Consider the following 21,021-nt stretch of genomic DNA (forward strand, 5'->3'; position numbering starts at 1 on the left):
CTCGAGGGAGGGGTGTGGGCTAGTAAGGGTGTAAGTGAAAGGACTGGAGGCAAACTCATCAGACGTGACGAAATATTATAGACCAACACAGGCAAACTTACAAAATAAAAACACAATCAGTGGGGTCTCGTGGCTAGTGAAGAGGAATTTCACCTTCCTCGAGGCTCAGGTTGCTTTTTTTTTTAATGACATTTGTTCGGTGCTTACTAAGTGCTAGGCATTGTACTAAGCTCTGGGGTAGCTCAACGGCTTGGACACGGTCCCCGTCCCACAGGGTTCCCAGTCTTAATCCCCATTTTACAGATGAGGGAACCGAGGCGTGGACAAGCGAAGTGACTTGCCCGAGGTCACGCAGCGGATAAGGGGCATTTAGAACCCAGGTCCTCTGACTTTCAGGCTCGGGCTCTTTCCACGGGGCCACACTGCTTCTCAAGGACTACCCGAGAACCGCGACCGAAGGTCGGAGAACAGACGGACTTGAGGATTTTCAGGCGATTCCATTTCAGATTTCAAATGCTTAGTACGGCGCTCTGGCCTCGGTCGGCGCTCCCCAGCTGCGACTGATCGAAAGACCGGGCGGACCACCCGTCTTAAAGCGTGTCGTTCAATCAGCCCACCGCGGCGCCCGGGAGAGTACGATCGACTTAGTAGACCTGACTCCTGTCCCCAAAGAGCTCACAGTCTAGCAGGGGAGACAGACGCTAAGGGGCGGGGAGAGGATGAGGGATTGATCCGGGAGGGCCTCCTGGAGGAGATGTGATTTCCGAAAGACTTAGGAGATGGGGAGAGCGGGGGTCTGTCGGGGGTCAAGTGAGAGGGGCTTCCAGAGGGGAGGGGATGAGAAGAGGTCAGGGCACGTTCAATAGTTTGGCTCGAGGGGCATATGGGGGTTCAATCCCTGTTCTCCCTCTTATTTAGCCTGGAAGCCCCTTAGGGACGAGGGACAACGCCCTATCTGATTATCTTGTATCTGCCCCCAGTGCTTGGCACATAGTAAGCACTTCAATACCCCTGTCAGCGTGTTTCCTCTCTCCACCACCAATCTTTCAAGCAGCCTGGCCTCGTGCAGATTGCCCGGAGCCCGGGAGTCAGGAGACGTGGGGCTAATCTTGGCTCCCTCATGCACCGACTGTGTGACCTCGGGCACGTTACTCTCCTTCTCTGAGCCTCAGTCCTCTCATCTGCAAAATGGGGATTAAGACCGGGAGCCCCACGGGGGACGCCGACTGGGTCCAACCTGATTAGCCCGGAAGTACCCCAGGGCTTAGTAGAGTGCCTGGGACAGAGTAAGCGCTTAACAAATACCATAAAAGCAAACAGATAAAAAAGAGGCCCGGCAGAGAGCCATCAATCGGTCAATGGACCTGATTACCTGGGTTCGAATGTCGGCTCTGCCACTCGTCTGCAATGTGATCTGGGTCAAACGGCTTCACTTCTCTGGGCCTCCATTACCGCGTCTGTAAAATGGGGAGTAAGACGGTAAGCCCCATGTGGGACAGGGCCTGGATCCAACCCGATGAGTTCGACCCCAGTGCTGAGTACAGCGCCTGGAACATAGTAAGCGCTGAGCTGACACCATTAAAAAAAAGACCATTTATACCGCTGATATCCATGCCTTCTAGGGAAGGTTTCAGTAAGGGCAAAATTTATGTGAACACCTGAAGGCCCCTCTGTATCTTCATTCATTCAATCGGATTTATTGAGCGCTTACTGTGTGCAGAGCACTGTACTAACAACAGCACTAGGGAGAGTTCGATACCACAATAAACAGACCCATTCCCTGCCCTCCACGAGCTTACAGTCTAGAGGAGGGGAGAGACAGACCTCAGTGCACATAAATAAATTACAGATATGGACCTAAGTCGTGTGGGGCTGGGAGCGGGGAAGAACAAACATGTTCTAACTAGGAAAACCATTCAAGCAATCAGTGGTATTTATTGAGCACTCACTGTGTCCAGAGCACTGTACTGAATGGTCCGGAGAGTACGATACAGTAGGGTTGGGAAGCAGCGGGGCCCCTGGAAAGAGACTGGGTCTGGAAGTCGGAGGCTCGGGGTTCTAATCCCGGATCCGCCGCTCGCCTGCCGTGTGACCACGGGCGAGTCACTCATCCTCTCTGTGCCCAGGTTGGCCGAAACGACAATCCCACTGGCCGCGGCGAATGCCACTCGCGGCCGTTCGGCCGGGTGAGGTTTAGACCTGGAACTCAACTTGCAATGGAGCCATCATTGGCATGGGTTTTCCTCCCTCCAGATCCCAGAGCGGCGGCGCCGTCGATAAACCGCAGCCATGAGCTCGGATCAGGAGATGGCCGTCTTCGGGGAGGCCGCCCCCTTCCTCCGCAAGTCGGAGAAGGAGCGGATCGAGGCCCAGAACAAGCCCTTCGACGCCAAGACGTCCGTGTTCGCGGTGGAGCCGAAGGAATCCTTCGTGAAGAGCACCATTCAGAGCCGCGAGGGCGGGAAGGTCACGGTCAAGACCGAAGGAGGCGCGGTGAGAAACGGTGGGGTGCGAACGCTCCCTCACTGGTGCCAGCCGAATCTCGTTCGGACACCCAACAAGGGAATAAAGTTTTACTTTATAAGGGGCGTTTTGAGGAGGATGTTTGCGAGGACGGTGTCCTGAGAGGGGCCGGTTCCGATAAAGCCAACCCGCGAATGACCCAAGTGCGGTCCGGCGGATAGAGCCTCGGCCTGGGAGTCGGAGGATGTGGGTTCCAAACCCGGCTCGGCCGCAGGTCCGCTGTGTGACCTCGGGCAAGTTGCTTCACTTCTCTGGGCCTCAGTTACCTCATCTTTAAAACAGTGATTAAGAATTTGAGCCCCATGTGGGACAGGGACTGTGTCCAAGCTGATTACCTCGTACCTGCCCAGGGCTCAGAAAAGTGCTTGGCGCACAGTAGGTGCTTAACAATAACCGCGATGATGCTGACGATAATTATTACTATTATTGAATGGCAGCCCCCGATGCTGACCGGGTTCCCAGAATGCACCGCACCAACCGGTCCCACGTTTTACTTTCTAGACCCTGACGGTGAGAGACGACCAGGTCTTCCCCATGAACCCGCCCAAATTCGACAAGATCGAGGACATGGCCATGATGACCCACCTCCACGAGCCCGCCGTGCTCTATAACCTCAAGGAGCGCTACGCCGCCTGGATGATCTACGTGAGTCCGGCCGGGAGCCCCCTCCGACTCGGGGACGCGGGACCCCCCGGCCGGTCGGGGAGGGGAGGCGGGGGAGAGGGGAGAACCCAGGCCGTCCCTTCCCCTCTCCCCCGCAGACCTACTCGGGCCTCTTCTGCGTCACCGTCAACCCCTACAAGTGGCTGCCGGTGTACAACCCGGAGGTGGTGGCGGCCTACCGGGGCAAGAAGCGGCAGGAGGCCCCGCCCCACATCTTCTCCATCTCCGACAACGCCTACCAGTTCATGCTCACCGGTCAGTGACGCCGTCGCTTCGGTCCTAGCCTCTCCGCTGCAGGACTCGAGCGGTTCCGTAGCGTAGCGGTTATCACGTCTCCTTTACCCGCGGAAGGTCCCGGCTTCGAGCCCTGGTGGGACAACGCAGTCATTCGATCGTATTTAGTAAGCGCTTACCGCGTGCAGAGCACTGTACTGAACTCTTGGAAAGTCCACTTTGGCAACTGATAGAGACCATCCCTACCCAACAACGGGCTCGCAGTCTAGAAGGGGGAGGCGGACAACGAAACAAAACAAGTAGGCAGGCATCAATGCCATCGAAAAGAAATTCATTATTTGAGAAGCAGCGGGGCTTAGTGGATAGAACCCGGGCCTGAGAGTCAGAAGGACCCGGGTCCTAATCCCGGCTCCGCCACTTGTCTGCTGCGTGGCCTTGGGCCAGTCACTTCGCTTCTCCGTACCTCAGTTCCCTCATCTGTAAAATGGGAATTAAGACCGGGAACCCCACGAGGGACATAAACCGTGTCCGGCCTGATTAACTTGTATCCACCCCGGCGATTGTTACAGTGCCTGGCACACAGTAAGAATTTAACAAAAAGCCAGATAAAAAAAAAGCCTGGAGAAACTATTTCAGACAACTCCGGGAACCTTGGGAAGCCAAGACGCTTGACGGTGAGTCACGCGTGAATTCAAAATGCCAAAGGCTGAATCACTGTTGGATTCAGTGGGGATGGCATCAGTTCTGAATACTCGGGGAGGGTATGTCATAAACAGGAGACAGAACGGTCCTCCAAACTCGGGTCACTGGCATCATAATGAGATTCCCCGAGAACAGTCTGAGGAGACTAATAATTATTATAATAACTGTGGTATTTATTAAGCGCTTACTACGTGCCATGAACTGTTCTAAGCCCTGGGGTGAATACAAGCTCATCGAGTTGGACGCAGTCCCTGCCCCACAGAGGGCTCACGGTCTTAAATCGCATTTTACAGACGAGGGAACCGAGGCCCGGAGAAGTGACTCGCCCACGGTCACCCAGCAGACAAGTGGAGGAGTTGGGATTAGAACCCAGGTCCTCCTGACTCCCAGGGCTCTATCCACTGGGCCGTGCCACTTTCTCGGTGCCCATGTGAAGTCCTTTTTTATAACCACCTAAGCTATTAAGTACTTACCGCCAGCTGAAGTACATCCATCCATACCCTTATATACTCCAGTACTTCCTCCTATCGGGAAAATATAATAATAATAATACCGTTGGTATTCGTTAAGCGCTTACTATGTGCAGAGCACTGTTCTAAGCGCTGGGGTAGACACAGGGGAATCAGGTTGTCCCACGTGGGGCTCACGGTCTTAATCCCCATTTTAAAGATGAGGTAACTGAGGCACAGAGAAGTGAAGTGACTTGCCCAAGGTCACACAGCAGACAAGTGGCAGAGCTGGGATTCGAACTCATGGCCTCTGACTCCAAAGCCCGTGGAGCGTATATTTGAGCGTAGGTCCCTTCTGCTGGATTTTAAGTTGCTCATGCCTACTAATTTTAAAATATTCTCCCAAGGGTCAACAACGGGAATCTGCCCACAGTAGAAAACCCGATCTGTCCAACCCGATTGACTTATTATTAGGCACTTAATAAACACTAGGGATTGAGCTCAATCAACTTTATTTACTGAGCGTTTGCTGTGTGCAGAGCCCACAGCATTTACATTAACGTCCGTCGCTCCCTCCAGACCGTCAGCTCGTTGTAGACGGGGAATGCGGCTGTTTATTGTTCTCTTGTGCTCTCCCAAGCGCTTAGTACAGGGCTCTGCACACAGCAAGTGCTCAATAAATTCGATGGAATGAGTGAAAGTACTTGGGAGGCAGTAAGTGCTTAATAAATACGGCAGTAATTAACTATATTGTTATGGCATTTGTGAAGCGCTTACTATGCGCGAAACACTGTATTAAGAAGTGGGGTAGGCATGAGATAATCAGGTTGGACACGAACCCTGCCCCACACGGGTCAAAGACACGTAAATGTCCGTGGGCCTGGGGTCAGTGGTTTCATTCCTGTTTTACTCTCCTTGATGCTTGAGGGAGCGTGACAGAAACGAAACACCTTTTTCCTGCCCTAGAGGGAATTTCGCTCTGATGTTACTCGTTAAGCGCTTACTACGTGCCAAGCACCGTTCTAAACGCCGGGGTAGATGTAAGTTAATCAGGTTGGACACGGTCCCTGTCCCATACGGGGCTCACACTCTGAATGCCCATTTTACAGATGAGGCTCAGAGAAGAGAAGTGACTTGCTCAAGGTCACGTCGCAATCACGAGGCAGAGCTGGGATTAGTCTTCCTGACTCCCAGGCCCGTGCTCTAGCCAATAAACCACACTTTATGGGGTGGGCAGATGGACGAACGATATTTACAAAGAATGGAAGTACGAGGAAGAACGAGGATCTGATGGTGACGGAATGTGGGACTCGGTGCCGAGCAGTTTACTGAGCACCGAGGTCGGCGCGAGATTATCAGATTGGAAATGGTCTTTGAGCCACACGGGGCTCAGAGTCTAAGTAGGAGGCGAAACAGGTACCGAATCCCCATTTTACACATGAGGAAACTGAGGCACAGAGAATCTAAGTGGCTTGACCAAGGTCCCTCAGGAGGCGACCGGCAGAGCCGGGACTAGAACACAGGTTGTTAAACTTCCAGGCCCGGTCTCTTTCCACTAGGCCATGTGGCTACTCAATCTCTCTCTCTATTAAATATCCATTATCTATTATAAAGGATACAATGGAAAATGTACAAATATATCAGGGTGGAACCACCAAATAATTAAATTTACAAATTAAAATGCACCTAGGCACCTAAGTGAGAAGCAGTATGGCCTAGGGGAAAGAGCCTGGGCCTTGGGAGTCAGAGAACCTGGAATCTAATCCCAGTTCCACCGCTAGCCTGCTGTGTGACCTGGGGCAAGTCATTTCACCTCTCTGTGCCTCAGTCACCTCATCTGTAAAATGGGAATTCAATACCGGTTCTCCCTCCAGTTTAGACGGCGAGCCCCGTTACGGGTCAGGGACCCCGTTCGACCTGATAAAGTTGTATCCGCCCCGGCGCTTGGCAAAAAGTAAGCGCTTAACGAATACCAGAGAAAAGAGAAAAAGGTGCTGCAGATGGGAATGAAATATGCGAACGCTGGGTTGATATGATTGAGATGATGTGAATCATCAGCTCTCGGTCTCTACGTTGTGTTACCTCTGTCGACGAACATGAAATGCATTTTAAGCCAATGTGAAAAACCGACGGTCCAGATCTCTCATTTTTCCCTTGCAGACCGTGAGAATCAGTCTATCCTGATCACGTATGTAAACTGCACGTTCTGATTCACGCTGGTTTTGCGCGGTCGCATATGGGGATCTGACTTCCTGCTTCGCTACTCTCGCAACGTGACTAAAATCCACCCTTTCCTCTCCACCCAAACTGCTGCCATGTTCATCTAGGCACTTCTCCTATCTCGCCTTGATTACCGCACCAGCCTCCTCGCTGAGCTCCCTGCCTCCCTTCTCTCCCCACTCCGGTCCCCGCTCCGCTCTGCCGCCCGCATCATTTTTCTACAAAAACATTCAGTCCGCGTCTCCCCACTGCTCAAGACCCTCCGGGGGTTGCCCACCCCCCCCCCACGTCGAACAGAAACTCCTCACCGTCGGCTTTAAAGCACTCAATCGGCTGGCCCCCTCTAACCTGAATTCACTGATCTCCTACCACAACCCAAACTAAACCCTCCCCTCCTCTAGAACCAGCCTGCCTCGATCTCAACTCTTTCGCCGCCGACCCCGTTCCCCCGTCTGGCCTGGAAGTCCTTCCCCCTCCGTAGATGCCAGACCACCCCTCTCCCCACCTTCAAAGCCTCTTTAAGATCTCACCTCCTCCTGGAGGCCTCCCTGATTAAACCCTTTTTCCCCCAGCTTCCTCTCCCGTCTGTGTTGTCTATGCCCTTTGGGAATTTGATATTTTCTCCCCTTTTGCCCCACAAGGCTCGCATCCATATCTATTATTTATATTATCGTCTGTCTCCTCCTCTAGATTGTTAGATGGTTGTGGGCAGGCAACCCTGTTGCCCTGGACTTTCCCAATCTATCGATCAGTGGCATTTTTTGAGTGCTCCCTTTGTGCAGAGCACTGTATTAAGTGCTTGGGGAGAGAGCAACGCGACAGAATCGGTAGACGCATTCCCTGCCCACACGAACTACCGTTTAGTACAGTGCCCTGCACACAGTAAGTGCTCGGTGAAATACCACTGACTGATTGATTCTCTCTGGGTTTGGCAGCGGAGAATCCGGGGCCGGGAAGACCGTGAACACCAAACGGGTCATCCAGTACTTCGCGACAATTGCGGTCACTGGGGAGAAGAAGAAGGAGGAGCCGGGAAAGATGCAGGTGGGGGCTGGTTCCCGGGGCCGGGAGCGAAGCCCGTCCTCCCGGGGGCGTCCGAAGCGCTCGATTTGACCCTCCCCGTCTGCCTCTTTCCAGGGCACCCTCGAGGACCAGATCATCAGCGCCAACCCGCTGCTGGAGGCCTTTGGCAACGCCAAGACCGTGAGGAACGACAACTCCTCGCGTTTCGTAAGTCCCGGGGACGCGGGGGCCCCTCAGTCCCGCCCCCGAGTGCGACGGCACCGTCGTCTCGGGGAAAGGACCCCGGCTCGGTCGCTGGCCTAGTTCCCTCTCCCACCGACGCTTTTCCCAGCCTCCGCGTCTGAACAAACGATCGTCGTTTCCCTTCTCAGGGCAAATTCATCAGGATCCACTTTGGCACCACGGGGAAACTGGCTTCGGCCGATATTGAAACGTGTAAGTCGATCGATCGATGGTACTTATCGACTCTGAGCCCGTTGTTGGGTGGGGGTTTTCTCGCTCTGTTACAGAATTGTACTTTCCAAGCGCTTAGAACAGTGCTCTGCACACGGTAAGCGCTCAATAAATACAATCAAATGAATGAATGAGTGTCGCACTGTGTGCAGAACGTTGTATTAAGCACTTGGGAGAGGTCAATACAATCTAGTTGGGAGACACATTGCCTCCCCACAACGAGCTGACAGTCTAAAGGGGGGAGACAGACAACAGAATAAATTACGGAGAGGGGAAATGGCAGAGGACAGAAGTGCTTTGAGGCTCGGGTGCGCGTAATAATAATAACTGAGGTATTTGTTAAGCATTTACTATGTGCCGTGCACTGTTCTAAGCGCTGGGGTAGATTCAAGCTAATCAGGTTGGACGTAGTCCCTGTCCCACATGGGGCTCACACTCTTAATCCCCATTTTCCAGATGAGGGAACTGAGGCCCAGGAAAGCCAAGTGACTTGTCTAAGGTCACCCAGCGGACGGGTGGAGGAATCGGGATTTGAACCCCGGTCCTTGTGACTCCCAGGCCCATGCTCTATCCACTAGGCCGTGCTGCTTAAGCATATCAAGTGCTTAAGGGGGGTGGTTCACAGTACATAGACGACGCAGACGGGAGGGAGGTGAGGTGGTAATCAGGGAAGACCTCTCGGAGGCGATGGGCTTTTAGGATAGCTAATCTGGGGGAATTTTTTTTTTTATGGTATTTGTGAAGTGCTTACTATGTACCGGCCACAGAGAAGCAGCATGGTTCAGTGGAAAGAACCCGGGTTTGGGAGTCAGAGGTCATGGGTTCGAATCCCGGCTCTGCCACTTGTCAGCTGTGTGACTGGGGGCAAGTCACTTCACTTCTCTGTGCCTCACCTCCCTCATCTGGAAAATGGGGATTAACTGTGAGCCTCATGTAGGACAACCGAATTGCCCTGGATCTCCTCCAGCGCTTAGAACAGTGCTCTGCACATACCAACAATTAACAAATTAACAAATACCAACATTATTATTATTATTACTAAACACTGGGGCAGACACAAGCTAATCAGGTTGGAAACAGTCCCTGTCTCACGTGGGGCTCACACTCTTAATCCCCATTTTACGGATGAGGTAGATGAGAAGTGACTTTCCCAGCAGAAAAGTGGCAGATCTAGAACCCAGGTCCTCCTGACGCCCGGGTCCGGGCTCTATCCACAAGGCCACGCGGCTCGGGAATTCCACTAGGGAATTGGAACACCGGTTCTCTCTGGGCTGCCTGGTTCGGGCCACTGACTGGATTTTCCTTCCCATTTCTGCTCTGATTGTCCCTCTAGTCCGTCATCTCATTGTGGGCGGGGAATGTGTCTCTTATAATGGTAAAATCGCACTCTCCCAAGCGTTTAGTACAGTGCTGTGCACGCAGTAAACGCTCGATAAGTACTATCGACTGACCGGCTGATTGACTAGAGGTCTATATAAGAGAGGGACTGCGTCCGATCCGATGATTTCGACCCCTCCCCTTAGTACGGTACGCCAATCGGTCGATCAGTCGGTACTTCAAGAGGAGCGGCGTGGCCTGGTGGATAGACGACGGGCCCGCAAGTCAAAAGGACCCGGGTTCTAATCCCGTCTCTGGTCCTTGTCTGCTGAGTGACTTTGGGCAAGTCACTTTCCTACTCTGTGCCTCAGTGACCTCATCTGTCAAATGGGGATGAAGACTGTGAGCCCTATGTGGATCAGGGACTGTTTCCAGCCCTAACCTGTATCTCTCCCGGCACTTAGTATAGTACCTGGCACATAGTGAGAGCTTAAATACCATAAAAAAAAAATCAATCGATCGATCGGTCCTTGGAACATAGTAAGTCCTCCATAAACACCGCCCTGATTTAATTTTTGATCAAATCTTAATCTGCCTTTCCAGATCTGCTGGAGAAGTCGAGAGTGACCTTCCAGCTGAAGGCTGAACGTAGCTACCACATCTTTTATCAGATCACGTCCAACAAGAAGCCGGAACTCATCGGTAAAGGAATCTCTCGACCTAAGCGTGAGGCGGCACCGTAATTCCAAGGGTCTCTAAACGCTGCCATCTGTGCTCTGCTTTAAATCCTCAGAGATGCTTCTGATCACCACCAACCCCTACGACTATCCCTTTGTCAGCCAAGGGGAGATCTCGGTCGCCAGCATCGATGACCAAGAGGAGCTGATGGCCACCGACGTGAGTAAAACTCGAATCACAGAGCGAAAGTGCGGCTTCCTCTCACGGGGACGTAACCTTTATATTAATGTCTGTCTCCCCCTCTAGACTGTCAGCTCGTTGTGGGCGGGGCCTACTCTTATATTGTCCTCTTCCAAGTGCTTTGCCCACAGTAAGCGCTCGATAAATACGATTGAGTGAACGAACCTGACTTGTGCCACCCTGACTTCACCGGCAGAGCGCCATCGATATCCTGGGCTTCACCTCTGAGGAAAAGGGAGCCATTTACAAGCTGACCGGAGCCGTGATGCATTACGGGAACATGAAGTTCAAGCAAAAGCAGCGGGAGGAGCAGGCCGAGCCGGACGGCACCGAAGGTATCGGCCAACTCCGCCCGGGAGCCAAAATCCCGGATTTCCCTCATGGTTTCCCAAGTGGCTGGGGTCAGTGGGAAGCCTGTCCTGAGGCAAGAGGATTTGGCGGCAGCCGATGACCAGTGGGGTGGGGGCGACAGGCGTTACTTCCCCCTAGACTGACAGCCGGGCACATAGTAAGCGCTTAACAAATACCAACATTATTATCCTCGACCTCAGCCGCTTAGTTCAGTGCGCGGCACATAGTAAGCACTTAATTAGTACCATAATTCCAAATTACCATTTGGAAAAGTAGGATTCTTTTTACTCACGGTTCTTCCGGTCCCTCTCACCTTCCTCGACAGTGGCCGACAAGGCGGCGTATCTCCAAGGTCTGAATTCCGCCGACCTGCTCAAGGCGCTGTGCTACCCGAGGGTGAAAGTCGGCAACGAGTACGTCACCAAAGGCCAGACGGTCGAGCAGGTAAAGCCGACCTCCCGATGACTTTAACCCCCTCCACCCGTCGGGACTGGGTCTTCCTTCCGTCACGCCGGGGATCTGTCCCTCTGCCCCGTCAGGTGACCAACTCGGTGGGTGCCCTGGCCAAGGCCATCTACGATAAGATGTTCCTGTGGATGGTGACCCGCATCAACCAGCAGCTGGACACCAAGCAGCCCAGGCAGTACTTCATCGGCGTCCTGGACATCGCCGGCTTCGAGATCTTCGACGTGAGCCGGCGGACGGCGGGAGGGATCGAGGGGGAGCGGTGGTTTGAGGGATAGTTTAGACGCAAAGCAGCATGGCAGAGCGGATAGAGCCCGGGCCTGGGAGTCAGAAGGTCACGGGTTCTCCTCCCGCTCCGCCACTTGTCTGCTGTGTGACCCTGGGCAAGTGACTTCTCGGGGCCTCGTTTACCGCATCTGTAAAATGGGGGTTGAGACTCTGAGCCCCACATGGGTCAGGGACCGCGTCCAACCCGATCTACCTGTTATCCACCCCAGCGGCTATTACAGGACATAGTAAGCGCTTAAGAGATACCATAATGATTCTTCTGATTATCGCTGAAAAATTGTCTCATGGTCACGAGAGGAGATGACCATGGGGGGTGGTTAGGGAAGACCATCGTTCTTCCGACCGCTGCTTCCTAAAGGGGTGTTTTGAAGTGAAAAATGAGTCCTTCGGTGGATTCGGTTGCCGTCGAATCATAGGTAAAGCAGATGAATATCACGAGACTGTAAACTCGCTATAAGCAGGGAACGTGCCTGCCGATTCCGTTGAATGGGACTCTCCCAAGTACTCGGTACGGTGTTCTGCGCTTAGTAAGCGCTCAGTAAATACCACCGATCGATTGATTGCCTGCACTTGGGTCCAGGAGCGGACCACCCTGCCCAGCCCCGTTTGGGGAGTGGTGGTCCTGTTTCCCGGCTCACGCCGACAACCCTCCCTCACCCCCCTACCCGTGTCTGACAGTACAACAGCCTGGAGCAGCTGTGCATCAACTTCACCAACGAGAAGCTGCAGCAGTTCTTCAACCACCACATGTTCGTGCTGGAGCAGGAGGAGTACAAGAAGGAAGGCATCGAGTGGGAGTTCATCGACTTCGGCATGGACCTGGCCGCCTGCATCGAGCTCATCGAGAAGGTCGGTCCGGCCGGCCGGCCCCCCGGCGCGGGCCCGCTCCCCCGCGCCCCCCGCCCCGCCGACCGTCTCTCTTCCCCCCGCAGCCGATGGGCATCTTCTCCATCCTGGAGGAGGAGTGCATGTTCCCCAAGGCCACGGACACCTCCTTCAAGAACAAGCTCTACGACCAGCACCTGGGCAAGTCCGCCAACTTCCAGAAGCCCAAGCCGACCAAGGGCAAGGCCGAGGCCCACTTCTCCCTGATCCACTACGCCGGCACCGTGGACTACAACATCACCGGCTGGCTGGAGAAGAACAAGGACCCCCTGAACGAGACCGTGGTGGGCCTCTACCAGAAATCTTCCCTGAAGACCCTGGCCTACCTCTTCTCCGGAGCGGCCGCGGCTGCCGAAGCCGGTAATCGATCCCTGAGGTTTTAACACTTTCCCTCGGGCTCCAAATCGGGAGTTGCCCCATCAGCACAGAGGTTCACAGTTCACGTCCCGTCCCCAGACACCAAGCGCACTTAGGGAAAATCCAGTCTATGGGGGAAGTTCATCCATTATGAGATACCCAGTCCCCGAGATCCATCACTGAGCCCCGCCAGTGGGATTCTAGACTATCACCTCTTTCCGGGCCGCGAATGTATCTGTTGTATTGTTCTACTGGACTCTCCCAAGCGCTTAGCACAGTGCTCTGCACACGGTAAGCATTCAAAAAATACCATCGATCGATTGATTTGCCTTATCAACTTTTCTGAGTCCCGTCTCCCCACGTTTCCCCCATCTCAGAAGATATTCGGAGACTGATTCTCCACCTGCAAAGCAGAGCACCGAGCTGGAAAGTATCCAGTTCTGGAAAGGGCCACGGCAATAGGTTTAAATTCAGCAAGTGTTGGGCCACAATCCATCGCTAAGATGCCCCACCCAGTAGTCTAATGGATAGGGCCTGGGGGTCAGAAGGAACTGAGTTCTGATCCCGGCTCAATTACCTGTCAGCTGAGTGACCTTGGGCAAATCATTTCACTTCCCTGGGCCTCAGTCACCTCATCTGTTAAATGAAGATTAAGACTGTGAGCCCCACAGGGGACGGGGATTGGGTCCAACCCGATTAGCTTGTATCTTCCCTACTGCTGAAGTACGACATCCGGCTCAAAGTAAGCGCTTATCGAATACCAGAAGGAAAAACAAAAGAGACGAGGGGAAGAACTGGCAGGGTTACTAAATGACACTTTAAAAGATCCTTTTAAATTGGACATTTTCTTTTCCCCACAGAGGCCAGCGGCGGACCGGCTAAGAAAGGGGCTAAGAAGAAGGGTTCCTCTTTCCAGACCGTGTCAGCTCTCTTCCGGGTACGGTACCGTTCCCGCTCCAAATTCCCGGTCAGACGTGGGCTAGATTACGAGCTCCTTGTGGGTGGGGATCGTATCTACTAACCCTGTTGTACTGTACTCTTTTTAAAGTGCTCCGTGCAGCGCTCTGCACACAGTGAGCGCTCCACAAATACCACCGATGACGATAGGGAATTACTGAGTCACTCCAGGCCATTTCGGGGAGGGCCCCGCTTTGAACAAAAGCCGTCCTTTGGGGTGGAGGAATTTAAACGTCTAGCGGGGCGCCGGATCGAGAGGCTGATTGGCGTGATGCTTTCAGAGGAACGGAGCTCAAACCTCCCAGTTCTTTTAGCCACGAAAATGGCAGCTGGCCTGGGTTGCCTCCATCGCAGTGAATCAACGGAGGCCTAATGAAATTCATTAGAATGAATTCATTCATTCGTTCAGAAGCAGCCTGGCCTAGTGCCTGCCTGGGAGCCAGAAGGTAATGGGTTCTAATTCTGGCTCTGCCACTTGTCTGCTGTGTGGCCTTGGGCAAGCCACTTCACTTCTCTGTGCCTCGGTTAACTCCTCTGGAAAATGGGGATTAAGACAAGGACTACGTCCAGCTCTATTTGCTTATATCCACCCTAGCACTTAGTACAGTCCCTGGCACATAGTAAACGCTCGACAACTACCGTAATTATTAGTTATTATTATTCATTCAGTTGTCTTTTTTGAGCACTTACTGTGTGCAAAGCACTGTACCCAGCCCTTGGGAGAGTAAAATATAACAATAAATGGACACATTCCAGTCCACAGAGAACTTACAGTAGAGGGGAAGACAGACATTAATATAAGTAAATAAAGAAATGACAGATATGGCCATAAGCGGTGTGGGGCTGAGAGAAGTGGATGAATGAAGTCAGGGCGATGCAGAAGGGAGAGGGAGAAGAGGAAAGGAGGGCGCAGTCAGCGAAGGATTCTTAGAGGAGATGGGTCTTCGATAAGGCTTTGAATAGGGGAAGAGGGAATGAAAATGAGCAGTTGGATCAGGAAAAATTGGATTTGTTCGGCCTCTGCTTCCGAGCTGGTTTTGTCGGGAATCGGGTGGGGTGCAGGGGGTTTGCGTGTATCTGTGCAGGCGGGCGCTTAAGACGTACTTAAACTAATGATAAGGGTTGGGGGTGGTAGGTGGAGATGTGAGAGGCAGTGGAGGAAGGAGATAGAATTGGGAAAGGCAGGAGGAAACAACAGCGCCCTATGGGACACCGACGTACTGAAAAGTTTGTTCGACGCCGAGCGCGTGTCCGATTTCTGCCTGGATCGTCGGGAGAGGCAACGTGCCCGTCGAATTGCTGTCCCTGATAACGACTTTTCTGTAACTGCCACTGAGTAGGCAACTTCCGCTGGGGTTTTTTAGGAGAATCTGAACAAGCTGATGACCAACCTGAGAAGCACTCACCCCCACTTTGTACGCTGCATCATCCCCAACGAGACGAAAACGCCCGGTAAGGAGGGGAAGCGGAGGGCCCGGCCGGCCCGGCGGGCTCCGGGGTCTCGGCCCCGCGCCCCGGGACGGGGGGCTCACCTGCGGGGTGTCCGTCCGCAGGGGCCATGGAACACGAGCTCGTTCTTCACCAGCTGCGCTGTAACGGGGTGCTCGAAGGCATCCGCATCTGCCGGAAGGGATTCCCCAGCAGGATCCTCTACGCCGACTTCAAGCAGCGGTAAGGCTCTCCCTGTTAACTTCCTCTCGTGAAGATCTGCAATAATAATGATTACGGTTCTTGTTAAGCCCGTACCATGTGCCAAGGACTGGGGTGGATACAAGTTCAACGGGTTGCCCACGTGGGGCTCACAGTCAAGAATCAGCACGGCCTAGTGGACGGAGCCCGGGCCTGGGAGTCTGAAGGACCCGGGTTCTCATCCTGGCTCTGCCACTTATCTGCTGGGTGACCTAACTTCTCTGTGCCTCAGTTCCCTCATCTGGAAAATGGGGATGAAGACAGCGAGCCCCACGTCGGACAGGGACTGTGTCCAACCCGATTTGCTTGTACCCATCCCAGGGCTTAGTACAGTGCATCACACAGAGTAAGCACTTAACAAATACCACAGTTATCATCATTATTATTATCCCAGCCACATCAGCGTGTAACTGAGATAAGCCATCCCCTCGAGGATCTCGAGACTCTCCCGGTTGCCATTTGTCGGCATTCTTCGGCTGCTAAAAGCATAAGACCGATTTTTACTGTCCCGAGTGCTTAGTACAGTGCTCTGCACATACACATGCACGTACACAGGAGGAAAGTAACCTTTGCAGCCCTTCTAGACCGTAAATTCGCCATGTGCAGGGAACATTTCTGCCAACCCTATTCTACCATCTTCTCCCAAGTGCTTTATCCAGGGGCCCTCAATAAGTACGACTCATAGACTGATTGATTCTGCTTCCTCGGCCAGATACAAGGTCTTGAACGCGAGCGCCATTCCAGAGGGGCAGTTCATCGACAGCAAGAAGGCCTCGGAGAAACTCCTCGGGTCCATCGACGTCGACCACACGCAGTATAAATTCGGCCACACCAAGGTATCGGTCCGACTCGGTCCTCCCGGTCCCCCTGGCCCTTACGGCCGGGCTCCCGGCAGGAGGCAGGAGGTGATCGTGTGCCACGTTTCCCCTTGCCCAGGTGTTCTTCAAAGCCGGACTCCTGGGTCTCCTGGAGGAGATGCGAGACGAGAAGCTGGCCCAGCTGATGACGCGCACCCAGGCCAGGTGTCGCGGCTTCCTCATGAGGGTGGAATACCAGAAGATGGTGGAGAGGAGGTAGGGATGAGGCCACGATCATCCCTTGCGCACAATTCACGGGGATCCACCAGGCAACGCTTCGTTCCCGGCCAGCTCCTTTCCGTCTCATCCCCCCGCGCCGCCCCCTTTGGAGGAATCCGGACCCTATACGCTAATTCCGCCCCAGGGAGAGAGTCCATCTTCCTGTCCAGTACGGCGTCCTCTCCTTCATCGGAAATGCTCTTGACTTGTAGGGAGTCCGTCTTCTGCATCCAGTACAACGTCCGCGCCTTCATGAACGTCAAACACTGGCCCTGGATGAAGCTCTTCTTCAAGATCAAGCCGCTGCTCAAGAGCGCCGAGACGGAGAAGGAGATGGCCACCATGAAGGAGGAGTTCGAGAAGACCAAAGAGGAGCTCGCCAAGTCGGAGGCCAAAAGGAAGGAGCTGGAGGAGAAGATGGTGTCGCTCCTGAAAGAGAAAAATGACCTCCAGCTCCAAGTGCAATCGGTGAGTGAGAAGCCAAACCTCCCTGAACTGTGGGCTGAAGGCAACGGTCAACTTTTATGTATCTTTTCTGACGAATCATTGTACGTCTTCTCTGGCCAACCGTTGTGTGTCTTCTCTGGCCATCCGTCGCCTGTCTTCTCTGACCATCCATGACTGTCTTCTCTGGCCATCCGTTCGTTGCCTGTCTTTTCCGGCCATCCATTGCCTGTTTTCTCTGGCCATCCGCTGTGTGTCTTCTCTGCCCATCTGTTGCCTGTCTCCTCTGGTCACCCGTTGTGTGTCTTCTCTGGCCATCCATTGTGTCTTCCCTGGCTAGCCATTGTGTGTCTTCTCTGGTCAGCCACTGTGTGTCTTCTCTGGGGAAATGGACTTCCCGGCGTGAAGTATAAAGACCGAGAATCAATCATTCAATTGTATTTACGGAGCATTTACTAGGTGTGCAAAGGAAACTAAGTCCAAAAGCACGGAGGGGTGGCCCTGGGGAGTTCAGCCGCTGACTCCCACCACCCGATGGGTGGCTTCTCGGTGGGAATGTTCACTCTCCCTTTCCCTTAGTGCCACCTCTGACAACGGGGAGATGCAGGGAGATAGGTATCGGATGCTTCCCCGAACCCCATCCTAGTGAGAGAGCATCTCCAATGGGGCAGGACCCGGTCCATCTTGCTGCCTTACTACAAAATCCCCCCTCTTGAGGCAAATCCTTTGGCTGATGAATACGCTAGGTAATAGACCCACCTTCAGCCTCAGATTTTCTCTCTGGAAATATTCCTGCTCAGTCGGGTGTCACGGAAACAGAACAAAAATTTCCCACGATACACCCACGGCACAGAGAGAAAATGACATTTCCTAAAAGATTTGGGGCTGGGCAGTGGGGTGTGTGTCTGGGGGTGTTGGGGGCTTAGTCGTCACCTAGGACTAGGTTAGCCTGCCTTAGGGGTGGCTGACAACAAACCTCCTATGGCCCTGAGATCCCCAATAAGCCCTTGCAAGGCGCTCAGGAAGCTCCAGGAACGATGTGGGCTCTACTTTCTCCACCTCTCCCTCGCTCTCCCGACAAAGAGGCGTACATCGTTTCCTGCTTCGTTTTTCTCTTTGGTTTGTCACTCCAGGAAGCAGAGGCCTTGGCCGACGCGGAGGAGAGATGCGACCAGCTGATCAAGACGAAAATCCAGCTGGAGGCCAAAATCAAAGAGGTGACGGAGAGGGCGGAGGACGAGGAGGAGATCAACGCCGAGCTGACGGCCAAGAAGAGGAAGCTGGAGGACGAGTGCTCCGAGCTGAAGAAAGACATCGACGACCTGGAGCTGACGCTGGCCAAGGTGGAGAAGGAGAAGCACGCCACCGAGAACAAGGTAAGGGAAGGAAGGGGCCGGGTCGGTCGTCCCCGGGCGCCCCCGCCGCCGTCACCGCGGGCCACGGGACGACGCGTCTTCCCTCGCCCCAGGTGAAGAACCTGACGGAGGAGATGGCCGCCCTGGACGAGACCATCGCGAAGCTGACCAAAGAGAAGAAAGCTCTCCAGGAGGCCCACCAGCAGACCCTGGATGACCTCCAGGCCGAGGAAGACAAAGTCAACACGCTCACCAAGGCCAAGACCAAGCTGGAACAGCAAGTGGACGACGTAAGCCGGGCAATCTAGGGAAAGTCCATTTCTTCCTTGAATTGAAAGTCCAGAAACAGGAAGTTACTCGATCCGGGGCTCATTCTGCTGCCTCGTCCATGTATTTGATTTCTATTGATCGTTTTATACCATTACGATTGAAACATTCATTGAACAGTGTTTCAGATTTAGACATTAGTAAGGTACCACTGCGTGGTAATATTTAATATCACTGAAAAATGTTGGCATCCTAACAGGTACCGCGGTAGGACGGGATATGAGAAATTAAAAGAGAAGTGGGGTGGCCTAGTGGGAATTTCCCAGGCCTGGGAGTCAGAAGACCTGGTTTCTCATCCTGGCTCTGCCAATTGCTTGTGGTGTGACCTTGGGCAAGTCACTTCACTTCTCTGTGCCTCAGTTTCTTCGACTGTTAAATGGGGATTACCCAACTCTATCCACTTAGACGGTGAGCAGCCCCATGTGGGGCAGGGTCCGTGCCCAACCTGATTATCTTGTACCGCCCCGGCGCTTAGAATGGTGCATGATGCATAGTGAGTGCTTTACCCCAAAAAATGAAAAGAAACCAGATGTATCGTGAATTCAGCTCGAAGGGTCTCTGGAGCAAGAGAAGAAACTTCGCATGGATCTGGAACGGGCCAAGAGGAAGCTCGAGGGAGACCTGAAGCTGGCCCAGGAATCCATAATGGATGTAGAAAATGAGAAGCAGCAGATTGACGAAAAACTCAAAAAGTAAGTATGTAGAAGAGGATTTCTTTGGGAGATCCTTTTCATCTGGGGGTGGCTCACTCGTTGCTCTTCCAACAGGAAGGAGTTTGAGATCAGCAATCTGCAGAGCAAAATTGAGGATGAACAGGCCCTGGGCATTCAGCTGCAGAAGAAGATCAAAGAGCTACAGGTCGGCCATCTCATCCTAGTAGCCAACGGGAGAAATAATTCTAATTCTGCTGTCATTCGTTAAGCCCTTAGCGTGTTCCTAGCACCCTGGGGTAGGTTCCAGGTTAACAGATCAAACCCAATCCTTGTCCCACAATGGGCTCCTAATCTGTCTGATGCCATTTCACAGATGAGGAAACTTGAGGCTGGTCCAGAGAGGTTAAGTGACTGAGTGGCCGAGTGGGGACTTGAACTTGGGTTCCCAAGCTCCCGGTCCCGCGGTCTTCCCGTCGGGTCGCGCTGGGGAGGGGCTGACCGGAGCGCGTTTTCCCCGTGTGCCGCCCCCAGGCCCGCATCGAGGAGCTGGAGGAGGAGATCGAGGCCGAGCGGGCGTCTCGGGCCAAAGCGGAGAAGCAGAGGTCCGAACTGTCCCGGGAGCTGGAGGAGATCAGCGAGCGGCTGGAGGAGGCCGGCGGGGCCACCTCCGCCCAGATCGAGATGAACAAGAAGCGCGAGGCCGAGTTCCAGAAGATGCGGCGGGACCTGGAGGAGGCCACCCTGCAGCACGAGGCCACGGCGGCCGCCCTGCGCAAGAAGCACGCCGACAGCGTGGCCGAGCTCGGGGAGCAGATCGACAACCTGCAGCGGGTCAAGCAGAAGCTGGAGAAGGAGAAGAGCGAGATGAAGATGGAGATCGACGACCTGGCCAGCAACATGGAGACCGTCTCCAAGGCCAAGGTCCTGTGGGTTGCGTGGAGGTTCTCCTGGTTGCGGTCGTTGTCTTTGCAGCTGAAGGAGCAGTAATAATAATAAAAATAATTCCGGTATTTGTGAAGCGCTTACTATGGGCCGTGCACTGTTCTAAGCGGTGGGGTCGATCCCACGGGGAGCTGACATTTTTTAATCCCCCTTCTTACCGATGAGGTAACTGAGGCCCAGAGAAGTGAAGGGACTTACCCCAAGTCACACGGCTGACAAGTAGCGGAGGCGGGATTAGAACCCACGGCCTTTGACTCCGGGCTCTTGTAGCACAGCGGTGACGGTCGTTCGCTGCGCTGCACACAGTAAGCGCTCAATAAATACGATCGAAGGAATGAATAAATGGTAGCCTACTGGTAGCCGCAGTGATAATAGCAGCAATAAGAGTAATCTCTACAATCAATCACTGGTATTTACTGGGCGCTTACTGGGTGCAGAGCCCTGTCTCTGTGTGACTTTGGGCAAGTCGCTTAACATCTCTGTGCCTCAGTTCCCTCGTCCGTAAAATGGGGATGAAGACTGTGAGCCCTACTTGGGACAACCCGATTCCCTTGTATCTCCCCCAGTGCTCAGAACAGTGCTTGGCACGTAGCAAGCGCTTAACAAATACCAACATTATTATTATCATTAAGAGCTCGGGAGCGTCCGACACGAGAGTCGGAAGACGCAATCCCACGGGGAGACGCCAGCCTGCAGGGGAAGAGACTCCTCCATCCTTCAAGCCCCAGCG

At 53.7% G+C, this 21,021-nt stretch overlaps 1 protein-coding gene across 3 annotated transcripts in view; it reads left to right on the forward strand.

Annotated features, from left to right (window-relative positions):
• Positions 1-2,289: 2,289 nt before the first annotated feature.
• The window catches only part of LOC100076245 (myosin-2), a 29,366-nt gene continuing 10,634 nt past the window's right edge, over positions 2,290-21,021 (forward strand). Inside the window, exons 1-25 of one of the 3 annotated variants that reach the window (XM_029048794.2) lie at positions 2,290-2,493; positions 3,025-3,168; positions 3,285-3,441; positions 6,732-6,759; positions 7,727-7,835; positions 7,929-8,021; positions 8,186-8,249; positions 10,188-10,286; positions 10,378-10,481; positions 10,699-10,837; positions 11,179-11,297; positions 11,393-11,542; positions 12,285-12,455; positions 12,539-12,851; positions 13,709-13,785; positions 15,170-15,257; positions 15,359-15,476; positions 16,207-16,330; positions 16,431-16,567; positions 16,783-17,038; positions 18,148-18,390; positions 18,483-18,659; positions 19,243-19,388; positions 19,464-19,554; positions 19,881-20,270. In XM_029048794.2, coding sequence (XP_028904627.1) covers positions 2,290-2,493; positions 3,025-3,168; positions 3,285-3,441; positions 6,732-6,759; positions 7,727-7,835; positions 7,929-8,021; positions 8,186-8,249; positions 10,188-10,286; positions 10,378-10,481; positions 10,699-10,837; positions 11,179-11,297; positions 11,393-11,542; positions 12,285-12,455; positions 12,539-12,851; positions 13,709-13,785; positions 15,170-15,257; positions 15,359-15,476; positions 16,207-16,330; positions 16,431-16,567; positions 16,783-17,038; positions 18,148-18,390; positions 18,483-18,659; positions 19,243-19,388; positions 19,464-19,554; positions 19,881-20,270 — 3,741 coding nt within the window. The remainder of the gene's footprint in view (positions 2,494-3,024; positions 3,169-3,284; positions 3,442-6,731; positions 6,760-7,726; positions 7,836-7,928; positions 8,022-8,185; positions 8,250-10,187; positions 10,287-10,377; positions 10,482-10,698; positions 10,838-11,178; positions 11,298-11,392; positions 11,543-12,284; positions 12,456-12,538; positions 12,852-13,708; positions 13,786-15,169; positions 15,258-15,358; positions 15,477-16,206; positions 16,331-16,430; positions 16,568-16,782; positions 17,039-18,147; positions 18,391-18,482; positions 18,660-19,242; positions 19,389-19,463; positions 19,555-19,880; positions 20,271-21,021) is intronic. The other 2 variants (XM_039915046.1, XM_039915047.1) reach the window with 2 other exon arrangements.

Source organism: Ornithorhynchus anatinus, chromosome 21, assembly GCF_004115215.2.
Source record: "Ornithorhynchus anatinus isolate Pmale09 chromosome 21, mOrnAna1.pri.v4, whole genome shotgun sequence".
Lineage (NCBI taxonomy): Eukaryota > Metazoa > Chordata > Mammalia > Monotremata > Ornithorhynchidae > Ornithorhynchus > Ornithorhynchus anatinus.